The 16,778-nt window shown below is 35.7% G+C and overlaps 1 protein-coding gene across 3 annotated transcripts in view; it reads right to left on the bottom strand.

The window, feature by feature from the left end:
- Positions 1-3,990: 3,990 nt before the first annotated feature.
- nvy (CBFA2/RUNX1 partner transcriptional co-repressor nervy) overlaps positions 3,991-16,778 on the bottom strand; it is a 509,466-nt gene continuing 496,678 nt past the window's right edge. For all 3 annotated transcript variants that reach the window (XM_081738534.1, XM_081738536.1, XM_081738532.1), the window contains one exon: positions 3,991-4,989. In XM_081738534.1, coding sequence (XP_081594660.1) covers positions 4,753-4,989 — 237 coding nt within the window. In that variant the 3' untranslated portion in view covers positions 3,991-4,752. The remainder of the gene's footprint in view (positions 4,990-16,778) is intronic.

Here is a 16,778-nt window from a genome sequence, read left to right as displayed (position 1 = left end):
TACTTTTTTATTTCAAACACCAGAGGAGGGGAATCATTAAAAGAGTATACTTTCTTATATCAAACACCAGAGGAGGGGAATCATTAAAAGAGTATACTTTCTTATTTCAAACGCCAGAGGAGGGGAATCATTAAAAGAGTATACTTTCTTATATCAAACACCAGAGGAGGGGAATCATTAAAAGAGTATGCTTTCTTATATCAAACACCAGAGGAGGGGAATCATTAAAAGAGTATACTTTCTTATATCAAACACCAGAGGATGGGAATCATTAAAACAGTATACCTTCTTATATCAAACACCAGAGGAGGGGAATTATTAAAACAGTATGCCTTCTTATATCAAACACCAGAGGAGGGGAATCATTAAAAGAGTATACTTTCTTATATTAAACACCAGAGGAGGGGAATCATTAAAAGAGTATACTTTTTTATTTCAAACGCCAGAGGAGGGGAATCATTAAAAGAGTATACTTTCTTATATCAAACACCAGAGGAGGGGAATCATTAAAAGAGTATGCTTTCTTATATCAAACACCAGAGGAGGGGAATCATTAAAAGAGTATACTTTCTTATATCAAACACCAGAGGATGGGAATCATTAAAACAGTATACCTTCTTATATCAAACACCAGAGGAGGGGAATTATTAAAACAGTATGCCTTCTTATATCAAACACCAGAGGAGGGGAATCATTAAAAGAGTATACTTTCTTATATCAAACACCAGAGGAGGGGAATCATTAAAACAGTATACTTTCTTATATCAAACACCAGAGGAGGGGAATCATTAAAAGAGTATACTTTCTTATATCAAACACCAGAGGAGGGGAATCATTAAAAGAGTATACTTTCTTATATCAAACACCAGAGGAGGGGAATCATTAAAAGAGTATACTTTCTTATATCAAACACCAGAGGATGGGAATCATTAAAAGAGTATACTTTCTTATATCAAACACCAGAGGATGGGAATCATTAAAAGAGTATACTTTCTTATATCAAACACCAGAGGAGGGGAATCATTAAAAGAGTATACTTTCTTATATCAAACACCAGAGGAGGGGAATCATTAAAACAGTATACTTTCTTATATCAAACACCAGAGGAGGGGAATCATTAAAACAGTATACTTTCTTATATCAAACACCAGAGGAGGGGAATCATTAAAAGAGTATACTTTCTTATATCAAACACCAGAGGAGGGGAATCATTAAAACAGTATACTTTCTTATATCAAACACCAGAGGAGGGGAATCATTAAAACAGTATACTTTCTTATATCAAACACCAGAGGAGGGGAATCATTAAAAGAGTATACTTTCTTATATCAAACACCAGAGGAGGGGAATCATTAAAACAGTATACTTTCTTATATCAAACACCAGAGGAGGGGAATCATTAAAAGAGTATACTTTCTTATATCAAACACCAGAGGAGGGGAATCATTAAAAGAGTATACTTTCTTATATCAAACACCAGAGGAGGGGAATCATTAAAACAGTATACTTTCTTATATCAAACACCAGAGGAGGGGAATCATTAAAAGAGTATACTTTCTTATATTAAACACCAGAGGAGGGGAATCATTAAAAGAGTATACTTTCTTATATTAAACACCAGAGGAGGGGAATCATTAAAAGAGTATACTTTCTTATATTAAACACCAGGGGAGGGGAATCATTAAAAGAGTATACTTTCTTATATTAAACACCAGAGGAGGGGAATCATTAAAAGAGTATACTTTCTTATATCAAACACCAGAGGAGGGGAATCATTAAAACAGTATACTTTCTTATATCAAACACCAGAGGAGGGGAATCATTAAAACAGTATACTTTCTTATATTAAACACCAGAGGAGGGGAATCATTAAAAGAGTATACTTTCTTATATCAAACACCAGAGGAGGGGAATCATTAAAAGAGTATACTTTCTTATATTAAACACCAGAGGAGGGGAATCATTAAAAGAGTATACTTTCTTATATTAAACACCAGAGGAGGGGAATCATTAAAAGAGTATACTTTCTTATATTAAACACCAGAGGAGGGGAATCATTAAAAGAGTATACTTTCTTATATCAAACACCAGAGGAGGGGAATCATTAAAAGAGTATACTTTCTTATATTAAACACCAGAGGAGGGGAATCATTAAAAGAGTATACTTTCTTATATCAAACACCAGAGGAGGGGAATCATTAAAAGAGTATACTTTCTTATATTAAACACCAGAGGAGGGGAATCATTAAAAGAGTATACTTTCTTATATTAAACACCAGAGGAGGGGAATCATTAAAAGAGTATACTTTCTTATATTAAACACCAGAGGAGGGGAATCATTAAAAGAGTATACTTTCTTATATCAAACACCAGAGGAGGGGAATCATTAAAAGAGTATACTTTCTTATATTAAACACCAGAGGAGGGGAATCATTAAAAGAGTATACTTTCTTATATTAAACACCAGAGGAGGGGAATCATTAAAAGAGTATACTTTCTTATATTAAACACCAGGGGAGGGGAATCATTAAAAGAGTATACTTTCTTATATTAAACACCAGAGGAGGGGAATCATTAAAAGAGTATACTTTCTTATATCAAACAACAGAGGAGGGGAATCATTAAAACAGTATACCTTCTTATATCAAACACCAGAGGAGGGGAATCATTAAAAGAGTATATTATCAAACACCAAAGGAGGGGAATCATTAAAAGAGTATATTTTCCTATATCAAACACCAGAGGAGGGGAATCATTAAAATAGTATACTTTCTTATTTATGGGACACTGTAGTCTAGTGGTTAGAGCGTTGGACTCATGTCCGCGTGGTCCCGGGTTCGATTCCTGGGCGGCACGTCCCAATTTTCGTCGTCCACTCAGCGCCCCCCGTGAGGCAAACTGGGGAGTCACGTGAAAATAAGACGTGACGGCCACTAGGTCTAGAAAGCTCCTGATGCGCCTGTTACTGACAGGGCGGCACAGCAGATGGCGCTGGAGCAGGCTTAGGCTCATAAATTGGTCTGGTACGCCAAGTAATTTTGTTTTTTTTTTTATACTTTCTTATTTGGTAAATTGCAAAAATGGACGCAATTATAAGTAACACTCAATGTAAGAAGACATAATTATTTATTTATTTTTTTTTTAAATCTCATTTATTTCACTCACATACTGATGTATTCGTAAAGTATTGTATTTGAACAGATTGGTGCCAAGTAAGAAACACTGAAAAAAAATAATAATCTTTTTTCTGTGTTCACATAAACGATTGACTAGACTTCATAAATATATGTATATATAGTATATCAGCACCCGAAAAAAAAAAAAGAACAGATCTTTGGCGATACATTACTTGAAGATAGTTAACCTCCATTTTATTTTCCTTTGTACAATATGTATATAGTAATATTATTTATATATATATAGATATAAACTTATTTATACAGAGCCTCTGTACCTCTTGACAGTGTGCAAAAAATGACTAGGATTGAAATGTGAACACTAAATAGTTCCATTTTTTTTTTTATCCATCTTGCGTCATTCACTCACACATACATACACACACACTTAAAAAACATCAACACACTCGCAAATTTACACATACCATATGCTCATGTGAACCATACATACAAACTTATGTATATAATTTCTGTTTGCAAACAAAAGGAAACAATATACACGTAAGTAGATTTTTTTATACATATTCTGGTAACACTGGCTGTTCTTTCTTGTGAAAGAAGGAAACAAATAATAGTAGTAGTGATATTTAAGGCTGAAATTTAGAATCGCCATTTTGAAATTGAAATGAAAAATCTTTCGGTTTTACATCTCACGGCTATGTCGGCTAGGCTAAAGGAGACAGTGATGAATAAGTGGGAGGAAACTGGAGAACCCCGAGAAAACCCATGCACACGGTGTTTGTCCACCATAAAGTTCACTTGGCGCGAGCTGGGATCGAACCAAGGACCTCATGCATCAGAAGTGAACGCTCTACCACTGAGCCACCGTGCCCCTGACCATATTGAAGTTGTGAATAAATTATATACAGTACATTCCACTTTATAGGACGATGTTCCGAGCATTTGATTTTTATATAAAAACTGCAAAATACTTTTCCCTCTTATCTTTAAATTTTCATTGAAGTAAACTCAGATTTTATCAGTGAGGGCCACCTTTCCTTGCTTTAACACTTGCATATATGTATTACCATCCGCAAATTTCCTTTTGTTTACATGCAGTTTTAAAGAAATAGAAACAACCAATAGAGTCAGAACTTAAATGAACTCGTAATTTGATGATTATATAAATGTTTTAACATATATAATCAAGATTTGGTAACATTGGCTGTGTTCTTTACGTAACAGGAGAGAGAAAGAAAAGCATTGTTGCTTGAAGTTCTTCGTCACACTATTGTAGATTTTTCTACACTCACTGTTCTCATGCTTGCATACCCATTCATACTCACAGCAATCCATTCACTCGTACATACATATATATATATGACAAATATACACATATATTTTGCTCGTAATGAGTCTTTATCGCTTATTATTTGGTCTGTTTGCTTCTAGAGCAATTCCCATTTGTCTTAAGACTTTGAAGATGTCGACGTTTCTTCTTCGACTGGGTCTTAAAACTAGAAACCTGTGTCTTCACCTTAAGATCTTTTCCAGCGTTGCCAAGTTTGGCAACAATTCTCTGTCACTTTTTACTCGTTTCCCGGCTGCTGGGATGTCGCTGTGCGCGGGCAGGACGTCACTTGGTAGAACCCTCAGGAACCGTGGTCGACGACGAAGCGGTCACTGGAGTGGCCGAGCGAGAGCTGCTCGCTGATCGACTGGCCGATTTCTCTGCTACCGTCGTTATAGATCGTCCACAGCAAACCTGATGGTGGTTTTCCCAGTCCTTGTGTTGGCAAAATGCACCACAATACCTGGCCATATTGCAACCGCTGCAAGTTTCGTTTGCTTTTCGGCCGCAGTTCCAGCAACTCTAGAAATTAAAATAATGGTTTTATGAAATGACTACTAATGTATCACATTTTTGACTGATTTTCTATAGTACAAAAGAAATCGGAACATTAGAAATAAGTTAAAACACATGTTTATAGCGTGGATGAATCAAGCAATTTCGGAACTTCCTAAGGAACCATAGGTCAGTATATAATTCACATTTATTTTCATGTAATACGTTTTCTTATCTTTGATATACATTTTTCTAAGTTTCTCGTTTAGAAAATTTTCACTAAAAATACAATTCTCCCTCTCATTATCATGTTTAGAGGTAAAAGCAGAACGTAAGTTCCCATATGTAGCATCTCTGTGATTACTGGAAACAAATAATGCTGGAAGTATGTCATGCTTAACCCATCCATTCTAACTCCAGAGTATTCATCTCAACCAATGGCGTACACAGAACTTCACCAAGAAATGGAAGTTCCAACTTCCAACTTCATATTGTTTCGGACATACCTTAATATGATAAATGTTTAATTTTTCATAATGTCTTGTTGAAGTGGAGATTAGAACTTGGAATCTTCCTTTTGCGTACGCCACTGATCTTAAAGTACTCTGTGATTTCAACTACAGCCAGTATGTATTGCCAAACCGAGCACAGTGGGGCCACTTTGCAACATTAGCTGTTAAACAACTTTTTTTTTTTTTGACCTAGTTGCGTAACCGTTTCTTCTTGGAGAAGTGGGTTCACACAAATTAATATATATATTTTCGAATATTAATATTTTATTTTTTTTTATTCTTACTACATACACACGCCTATTACCTTTTTGTAAACTCCTTCCTGTATACATATTATGTGGTACCTACAGTACACAAAGAATTTTAGAAGGCCGAATATCTATAGTTAACTCAATTAGCTCTTTTAAAATCCATTATGTAGAGATACGGTACAGTGCGGTTTGCAAACATGGATTGTCTTAATAGTTTAGCGAATTGCTTGCGCTAGGGTGCTTCAGAAACAAACTTGTCGCTTTTTTCATTCTATACAGACATTTTAACAAAAGAGACACTGACTAAAGCTTAAAACCCACTTTATTTTAAATTATAATTTGTAGCTGTTTCGGATATCTATCATATCCTTCTTCAGACACTGTCGAAAATAACTGAAAATACAGACATATATATAAATATTGTTATTGTCTGAAGAAGGATATGATAGATATCCGAAACAGTTACAATATATAATTTAAAATAAAGTGGGTTTTAAGCTTTGGTCAGTGTCTCTTTTGTTAAAACAATCAATCCAAAGCAATGAATAATCTCACTATACAGACATGTGATGAGTTAAAAGTACCTCTCTTGAAATGTGTAAAGTTATATAGATAGAATGAAACTTGTGCTGCTTTCAGGGCCGGATTTAGCATTTTGGCGCCCCTAGGCCCAATAATTTTTCCGCCCCCTAGTCTGGTTAAAGTTACTTTCCTAAAAACCTTTATTAAAAAATTATATCAGGCCTATATGTTAATTGCTTAAACACCACTCCACGATGCAATTTTATTCAGTTCTCCCGTGTTTGAAATCAATGTTGTAACGAAGTTGATGCATAATGAAAAATAGTTTAACTTTACCAACAATTATTTGTTCCAATGAACTTCAAAATTAGAATGCTTTATTAACCTGATTTATGGCTATTTATTTTTATTTCTAGATATTTTTTTAGTTTTTTTCTCTCGGTCGTGCGCCCCCTGGGAGCTTGCGCCCATAGGCCCGGGCCTACCGGGCCTATTAGGAAATCCGGCCCTGGCTGCTTTACTGCATCAAGTATACCATTATTTGTGTTTTTATTTATTTATTTTCATATATTTACTTTTTATTCTTTGTTTTCGGATATAAGAGGTGGCTGGTCGATTGTTCATCTGAAGATAGAATTATAATTTCTGCGAGAAATGAATTATAGTTATCTATTATTCAGGTGTAACTGATGGAGAAGTCATGATAGACATGTTCTTCTGGATGCGAAAAACAATAATAGTAATAAAAATATACTAGAGAGTAAATTGATATTGGTAGTATAGCAAACACTCTGTAAACTGGAAGGTCTTCAACGTCATGATCTGTTAAAAACGCGAAGATATTGAATATACGAGGAAGGGTCAAAATGTTCCAGCAATGTTGTCGTAGTTGTGGCATTTGTGATGCAACCACAATGAATCTTGTGGAGTACAGTCGTTAGGTTGCGTAAGTATAAATTTGACATGTGTAAACACGTCTTAAGAGCCAAAGTTACGAATCGTGTAGCTGAACAGAGGGATGCGTAGTTATCAGTTAGCGCAATTTCACAGATCGAGCAACGCGCAAACATTATATCATGTTCACTTACAAATTGAACAAAATCTGCTTCAGCGGCCTTAAAAACAGTTTAGCACCATCAGATGTTGTTTTTTTTTCTTCAAAGCTATAAATGGTGTGGACCCGTATCGTCAACGTAGAAGAGATCAAAACTAACGCGACGACTGAAATTCGGAACATATCAAAAAGAGGGCTTTCGTCGATGTTTCCAGAATGGCAGGAGCTGTGGAGCAAATGTATATGTGTTCCAGTTTCCAGAATGACAGGAGCGGTGGAGCAAGTGTATATGTGTTCCAGTTTCCAGAATGGCAGGAGCGGTGGAGCAAGTGTATATGTGTTCCAGTTTCCAGAATGGCAGGAGCGGTGGAGCAAGTGTATATGTGTTCCAGTTTCCAGAATGGCAGGAGCGGTGGAGCAAGTGTATATGTGTTCTAGGTTCCAGAATGGCAGGAGCGGTGGAGCAAGTGTATAAGTGTTCCAGTTTCCAGAATGGCAGGAGCGATGGAGCAAGTATATGCAGATCTGTTGGACAATATTGTTAGGAGTAATGAAACTGTTTCATGTAGGGGGAGCTCGTTAACATGTATAAAAGTCATACTGAGAAGACGAATGTCCTTAAAACTGGTTAAAAGGATACAGAATTCCCAGACGAGTATGATAGTTTGGCACAGTATCTACAACTGCTTCTTTTCTTGGGCCCTATCTGCCGCGAGATAGCATAAACGCTGATCTAACTGGAAAATCCGACTGGAAACTCGTTTATTGTGAAAAATTATTAACGTGTTACAGTTTCGCAAACTATATCTACTTGGCATCATCAGACACTCAAGTGCCTGATCTGGCTTAAGTGTCTGATGAAGCCAAGTGGATATAGTTGGCGAAACTGTAACACGTTATTAATTTTTACAGTAAACGTATTGGTTTGCTCAGCGAACTAGTTTAAGTCGGATTGAAGTCTACTAAAGCAAAGCAACGGAAAATATTATTGGAAAATGTTAAAACGTATGGCATATATTCCGAAGTTGGGCGTCCGCTTTCGCCACGTCTTTTCGCTGTTATCTCCTTTCCACACTTTCTCCAATTTGTTATTAGGTTCATTAATCCTTGTTCTTCACAAACTTCTAAAAGATTTTGCTCGTCATCAACGTATTGCTTCACAAACGTTAAAACTGTTAGTTCATTGCCCTTGTACATTCGCCATGTGGATAACATATATGCTCGTTTCTTTCGCACAATGCAACTGTTTGGTTCCTTGCGCCAAGTAGTTCCCTCCGCTCGCCGTATAGTCCCATGTTTATAACCGCTTATATATAACAAATAAACAGATTTCTCGAGACTCTCATATATTATCAAGCACACAAACGATCAAATTATCCATATCTTTCCTGTAAATTTTAAAAATTTCGCTGGAAACGGACGCCCAACTTTGGAATTTAACCCCATTGTAAAATTAGAGAGTCATTTTCTATCCATCATCACAGAGTGAGTTATAGGCTGTAGAAAAACACCACCACCAAATTTCGGGTGGCAATCCTTTACCTAAGTATATCAAATAAAAAGTAATAATAATAACATTCTATATTGTTTGCTGAATGAAAAAAAAAACTAATATAAAATATACTATTGTGACGGAACCTCAAAACAAGCACATCATCTTAAAATTAACATGAATCGAAAAATGTTCCATTTCCTTAAGAGCCTGACATACTATATATATATATTTTAAAAAAATGCTTGTTTTTCATAACTGAAAGGAGAAAATGAAATACTACTTACCACAATCATATATAATGATATTCTACAACAAAAAGTATGAACCTGCAGAATTCTCAATGTTTCTACCCATGGAGAAATTACAGTATTGCCAGAATAACATTTCCTCCAAAATCTACGGTAAGTTAAAGCAGCGACTAGAGGAACGAACTCAACTGCATTTGATTACGTATCATGTTGTTTTGGTATCCTGTGAACTACTTTTTAAATAGTACTTGTATTTAGTTTCTAATAAACAAAATAGTTTTAACATACACCTATTAAAATTAAATAATAATGTTATTAAAATAGTTCACAGGATTCCAAGACAACATGATACGTAATGAAATGCAGTTGATTTCGGTGCTCTAGTCGCTGTCTTAACTTAGATTTTGGGGAAATGTTGTTCGGGCAGCACTGTAATTTCTACGGATGGCAACACTGGAAATTCTTCAACCTTAAATTTTCTGTTGTAAAATAAAATTATCTATGATTGTGGTAAATTAAATTTCATTACACCTTTTTTTTTTAAAGTTTTACGTCCCACGGTAATGCCGGTTAGGCTAAAGGAGACGGTGATTATGAGAAATGAATGAAGAAAGTGGGAGGAAACGGGAGAACCCCGAGAAAACCCACGCACACGGTTACACCTTTTCACTTATGAATAAACAAGCAAATAAAAATGGTAAATTTTGTATTATTTTTAATATGTTAAGCTCTTAAAGTGTCACCGAAAGTACAAATATACATTAATAAATATAAAAATGTTAATAAGAACAAAATAAGATTTTGAAGCACTCTAGCTTTACTAATTACATTCTGACTTTTGTTCAGGACAATGGAATAGGTAACGTACTCTGAGGTTTTTCTTATTAGCTTTTTCGTGTTATGTGTTGTTAATATTGCTATTTTTAAAAGTTATTTTTTTATTTTATATTTTGTATTTCCTTCTTTTTACGACCTATGTTTTAATATTTATAGTATTTTTTTCTGTTTTAACATCTTATTTTTGTAGTACTTTCATTTGAACTACACTTTTTTAAAAGAGATTTTACACGAATTTTTAACAGGGATAGAAAATGAACCGGTTCTTGTGAAAACGCTCCGGATATTATGACAGTCCTGGGTTCGAACCTTAAACGTCCCTGGTCGGGAAAGCCATTTTATGACAGTATCAGGGTTCGAGTCCTGGTACGTTCCCACAAAGGAAGGCCATACATTACAGTCCTGGGTTCGATTCTCGTCTATCCCTGTCTGTTTTCATATATAACAGTACTGGGTTCGATCCAGGTACGTCTCACTCCCTATCATTTGTTAATTCTACTACAATGTTGTTACAACGATCTACAGTATTTTTGAGAAAAAGTAACGATTGGTTAATCCGATCAACTTCCATGCCGCAATTGTTTACACTACTTTCATTTACGGTTACCTTTTGCATGCACTGGACTACCTGTGCTTGGTGAGCTTGAATTTTACTTTCAATGTCTACCAACGAATTTCGATTGCTACATATTTTCTGCTCAAGATCTACGATTTTACATTCGTACGTGTTAGAAATCTGTTGAAAATCATGCTTCATTTGAGTTAGTGAACTACAACTTTGGGCTTCAACCTGCTGGATAGCTAATGACAACTCATTCCGTGTCTCAATCAGCTGATTGTTCGTTTGAATTTTCATTTCATCGAAACGATCATTCACTTCCGCCTTGAAGTCCCTAACTTCACGTTTCAAATTTTCGATTTCAACTTTAATTTCTACTTTAAAGGCATTGCACTCAGCTTCTACTCTCTGTATACCATTCGTAAGTTCCTGAGTTGACAATTCATGTTTTTCACGTAACTCTATAATTTCTGCTTTTACACTATTACCTTGTTTGACTAACTCATTATGATTATCTTTTATCACTTGGTTAGTATTAGCTAAATCCGCGGACAATTTTTTTACCGCGTCAAGCAAGGTTTCCATTTCGTTATGCGTTGACATTGTAAAATATTACACTACAAAACACAACACACCAGGCATTGAATACAAAATTGTGAAGTTCAAATATTCGCTTTCTCCCCACTAAAACATGTGTCCCTGTTCGGTGCGCCAGATTATGACAGTCCTGGGTTCGAACCTTAAACGTCCCTGTTCGGGCGCCAGATATAAGGGGAATGGGGTTCGATACTCGTTTGTTCCAGTTCGAGAAGACTAACTAATAATAATATTGGGATTCGAACCTTGGATCTCTCAAAAATCTCCTTTACATCGTCGTTCAAATGCACAAATTAGTAAATTGACGTAAGAGACTAGCAATAAACAAGTATCATCACTCCTCCGCGATCCTAGGATTCGGGCGTAGTACTAACTAGAGACATTTGCCGTTTACCCACCGTCGCTGATGCGTCAGCTTCAAGGTATACCAATTAATACCTGTAAAAGAATACAAGTGGGGCAGTAATGCATAATTTACGCCAGATGAGTAGTGGGAGACGAAAGTAATGTTTGTTCTCCACTGCTTAAGAATACCTTACCTGTTGACAAACACTTTATGCCGCATACACTTTAACTTATACACATTTGAACCGCTAAAAGAAAAAAATAACTTATTAAACACATTTGGTTAACACTATCTTCACTTAAAAAAAAAAAAATAACAAGGATTGTAATCAAACATTATATTATCATTCACTTTCACTGTACGGATTACATATGATTCAAGAATAATAACATTTGCAAATTGTAAATAATATTTTGCTCAACGATAAATTGGCCCTAATGCGCGATTTCGCGACGATCTATAAACACGCACGATGATATAGATGGACGTAACGACGAACATCCATACACGTTCATAATAAGATTTCGTTTGCATTGCTACTTGAAGATAACAGCTCGATGGTTTCGGCGACTATGCCGTATACAATTCACTGGTCCACTATTTTATAAGGATGAGTTTTGCATCATCTTCTATAAGTTTCCTCATTCAAAGAAATCAACTACAACTGGTGAAGAAGACGATGCTCTCCTTGACATTGCGACTTGTGAATTGGAGTAGTTAGACACTGAAACTTTACGTATGTCTATACTTTAAGTGTTTTCCTAGCCACCATGTGAAGCACAGGGTACCTAGTTTCTGACCACTTAAAGTATAGACATACGTAAAGTTTCAGTGTCTAACTACTCCAATTCACAAGTCGCAATGTCAAGGAGAGCATCGTCTTCTTCACCAGTTGTAGTTGATTTCTTTGAATGAGGAAACTTATAGAAGATGATGCAAAACTCATCCTTATAAAATAGTGGACCAGTGAATTGTATACGGCATAGTCGCCGAAACCATCGAGCTGTTATCTTCAAGTAGCAATGCAAACGAAATCTTATTATGAACGTGTATGGATGTTCGTCGTTACGTCCATCTATATCATCGTGCGTGTTTATAGATCGTCGCGAAATCGCGCATTAGGGCCAATTTATCGTTGAGCAAAATATTATTTACAATTTGCAAATGTTATTATTCTTGAATCATATGTAATCCGTACAGTGAAAGTGAATGATAATATAATGTTTGATTACAATCCTTGTTATTTTTTTTTTTTTAAGTGAAGATAGTGTTAACCAAATGTGTTTAATAAGTTATTTTTTTCTTTTAGCGGTTCAAATGTGTATAAGTTAAAGTGTATGCGGCATAAAGTGTTTGTCAACAGGTAAGGTATTCTTAAGCAGTGGAGAACAAACATTACTTTCGTCTCCCACTACTCATCTGGCGTAAATTATGCATTACTGCCCCACTTGTATTCTTTTACAGGTATTAATTGGTATACCTTGAAGCTGACGCATCAGCGACGGTGGGTAAACGGCAAATGTCTCTAGTTAGTACTACGCCCGAATCCTAGGATCGCGGAGGAGTGATGATACTTGTTTATTGCTAGTCTCTTACGTCAATTTACTAATTTGTGCATTTGAACGACGATGTAAAGGAGATTTTTGAGAGATCCAAGGTTCGAATCCCAATATTATTATTAGTTAGTCTTCTCGAACTGGAACAAACGAGTATCGAACCCCATTCCCCTTATACGGACAGGTTCCTATGTTTAGCATGGGTTCTTGGTGCCTAAACCGATTCAAAAGCGGGTCAAAACCGGTTCTATTTCCCATCCCTGATTTCTAATGTAAATATGCGTCGGCCATTGGCCTTATCGTGACCGGGACAAATAGCCTCGCTACTCACACTCCCATTAAATATAGCTTGGAAAACATAAGCCGGCGGTCAAGCAGTTTGAGTAATTGGGTAGTATCTTATATTTACAAACTTTACAATACTTAAGGGTCTTCACTACAGCGAAATGAAACTACCGCTAATTTTAGAGTTTTTCTGTAATATCTTCATTTAAAAAAATCGAAAAGTAGAAACGTTGTGAACTAGATAATACGATTTTGCACGTGATATCTTTACCGCAATTGATCTATCTGCTTTTGGTATGCCAAAAAAAAAAAGAAAAAAAAAAGAAAAAAAAGAAAAAAAAAAAAGAAAAGCTAAACCTATCTACAGTTGGAAGTCGATAGCAGATAGGTGAGTTGTGATAACGGTGTCACATGCAAAATCATACTGTCTAATTCATTACAGAAAAATAAACACACTGCTGAACAAGACTGCACTTATTTAATATAAAAACACATTTACACGTGACGTTTCGATCTTCTAGCCAAGATCCTCATCAGACGTACACTCTAAATGTGTTTTTAAGATCCTCATCAGACGTCACGTGTAAATGTGTTTTTATATTAAATACGTGCAGTCTTGTTCAGCAGTGTGTTTATTTTTCTGATTTTATTCGCAAGACGTTGACTATGAGTAGTTCATTACGTTTCTGCTTTTCGAATATTTTTATTTGTTTTGAACATAATACAGAAAAAAACTCTAAAATTAGCGGTAGTTTAATTTCACTGTAGTGAAGATCCAAGATGGGTTTTGAAGAGAGGCGTTCAATAAAATACTCAAAGACTTCTCTTCTAAGAACCGTTGCATAGGTACAGTATGGTTCGTCAATAGGTATTTAGATAAAACATTTACATTTTTTTTGGACAGTTTGTCAAATCGCTTGGACTAGATGGTATAGCTTCTAAGCAAGAGCGCTTCAAAAATTGATATTTACATTTTCGGCAGCTTGTATTACCTCTGGAAAGAGACGTCAATTTAATTTAATCACACTACAGCGTACCACAGATAACACTTTTGTTAACCTTACCTTAATTAGAGACTGGTAGAAACATGATTTCTTTCCGTTTTTTAAAAAAATAATATCAAAGTTAATTTTCTAAGATTATAATAATAATTAGCCATATTATTCGAAAAGTGGAATTATTTAACCCACTGATGGACAAACATTTTTAGAAGGCCGAAAAAAGTTAGACGGGCCAATATGATAATTTATTGTAAAAGCAATGGTACATTTTAGAAAATTCTTGTAATAGTAAATTCCATTAATGATTGAAGTTTCCCATAATGTGATTCTAACTGGGATGGATTGATTCTCAGAGTCAAGTTAAATGCTCAGCTGTTAATTTGTTTCCAATACAACCCTCGAAGTAACCCAGTTTGTCTCTCTTTTTTTCTCTCTCAGATAAGGAATCATGTAGTGGGATGGATAAAACCTTTCACGGAGCCGCATCTGGCCCGCGGGCCATAGTTTGCCAATCACTGGTCTAATCTATTTTTCTTTATTTTATTAACCAGCGAATTCAGTAACCAGCGAAATTTCAATAAATAATAATAATATGTTTAATGTATTTGCATTAATCAAAAGTATCCAATTTAGAATGATGGTAATGCTAGTCAGGAAACTTTTCATGGTGGAACATCTTTGTTAAGAAGATATTTCTAGATTCTCTACTTGTTAAGCAAATTTTTAAATTGGGTATCGTTATTTAGCTGAAGTATTAATTTCTTCTATCCCGCGTCCTCATAAGCTATTCAATCTGCAGCCAAATAAGATTGTGGTGGACAACATTGTGCCCGCGAGTTTTCTTTGGGTACTCACACATTCTCATTCCACCAATTCTTCCATCATCATTCACTTGTCTTAATCATCAGTTATCCTAAAGGGCATAATCGTGGGACGTTAAACTGAAAGATTTCATTTGTAAGCCATTACTACTGTTTGGGTCACGCAGTAGCGGCTCGTCCGTACTTGCTGAAGAGCTGAGAACTCTGTTGTAAGTCCTATAAGAATTTATTTTAAAGGAAACAAGTGCAGATATCAATTTAGTATTGTTATCAGGACATTTTTGCAAAAACTAAATTTCTATTAGAAAGCATAGGCAGTGCTGCACGTGCACACTAGATGCTACTGGCGTTAGTATAATTCCAAAGTTCATTTTGCCAACCTTTGTGAGGCTCGAAACTTAGAAAATAAAAACCGGTTCGACCCATCTTCATATCAGTGGTACCCAGGCCTGTAGCCAGCCCAAAAATGAAGGGGGGGGGGGCGACTGAAGTTAGGGGGGCCGATACAACCATATTATAGTTCATTTGCCAGTCTACCGTGAAAATTTTAGGGGGGACAGCCAAAATTTAGGGGGGCGGCCCCCCTGGATACGGGCCTGGTGGTATCCACAATGGAGATTTGTGGTGCAAGTTGAAAGATTTGTCACTTAGCAAATAAATAGTGCATGTAAAATTGTATCATTTGTACATTTATGCAATAAAATCAGATTTTCCCAAGACTGTACTCAGAATACTATTATAAATAGAAAAAAATGAAGTGAGAATTTTCAGTTCAACGTCCCACAGTTATGCCCTTTAGACTAAGGGGACGATGATTAAGGCAATTGAATGATGATGAAAGAATCGGTGAAATGAAAACGTGGGAGGAAACGGGAGTAGCCCGAGAAAACCCACGGACACGATTTTGTCCACCACAAACTTACTTGGCCGAGGGTCGAACCAAGGACTCCACGCTCCAAAGATAAGCACTTCACCACTGAGCCATCATGCCCCCGCAGAATGGTATTAAAGATGGTTCTGCTGTTTATTTGGGGGTGAATAGGAGGGTCATACCATCCTACTTCAGACGTCGCAAGTAGCATTACATTTCAAACTTGCAACAGGGATACTGAAACAATCTATCTACTGAGGGAATTTATGTAGGTAAAACTTTAAATTGTATCATTTTAAGCCAAGAGGAGAGAGCTTCATAGGGCTTAATAAAAATCTGTATGAGAATTAGTAAGTTTTCTTCCCTTAACTTATAGCAATAAAATTTAATTTTTTACCAATTTGACTTCCCTCAGGAGCCGCCATTGCTATCTACCAACATATTCTATAATGACCTGACGAGGGCGCAGTATTCATTCTACCTGTGAGAGCGTCACTTCCACTGAATAAACAAAATAATGCTTTAAAATAAAAAAAAAATACAAAAATGATTTTAAAATAATGCATTAAATTTTCTGAATAAAGCAATAAAAATAAGCGCTTCCCCTAAATTTAAAACCACGCTACGCCACTGGGCTTTAGATAGTTATTGATAGGATGCTTATAATAGCCTATACTTATAATGGCTTCAGCATGCTCATATAAGTAATGGCATTGTTTCAGTCTCAAAGTAGAACGGAATGTAAAACGATTGAGAAACAAGAATTTTAGGAATGATTAAAAAAAATGGATGAAAAGATTACGATCTTGGCCAAGAATTAGTTTTTGGATCAGGGTGCACAAAATTTTTGAACGGCCTCTA

The sequence above is a fragment of the Thermobia domestica genome, chromosome 2 (assembly GCF_964235325.1).
Source record: "Thermobia domestica chromosome 2, izTheDome1.hap1.1, whole genome shotgun sequence".
Lineage (NCBI taxonomy): Eukaryota > Metazoa > Arthropoda > Insecta > Zygentoma > Lepismatidae > Thermobia > Thermobia domestica.
Note: the sequence above shows the minus strand (reverse complement) of the source record. Positions and strands in the feature narration are given on the sequence as shown.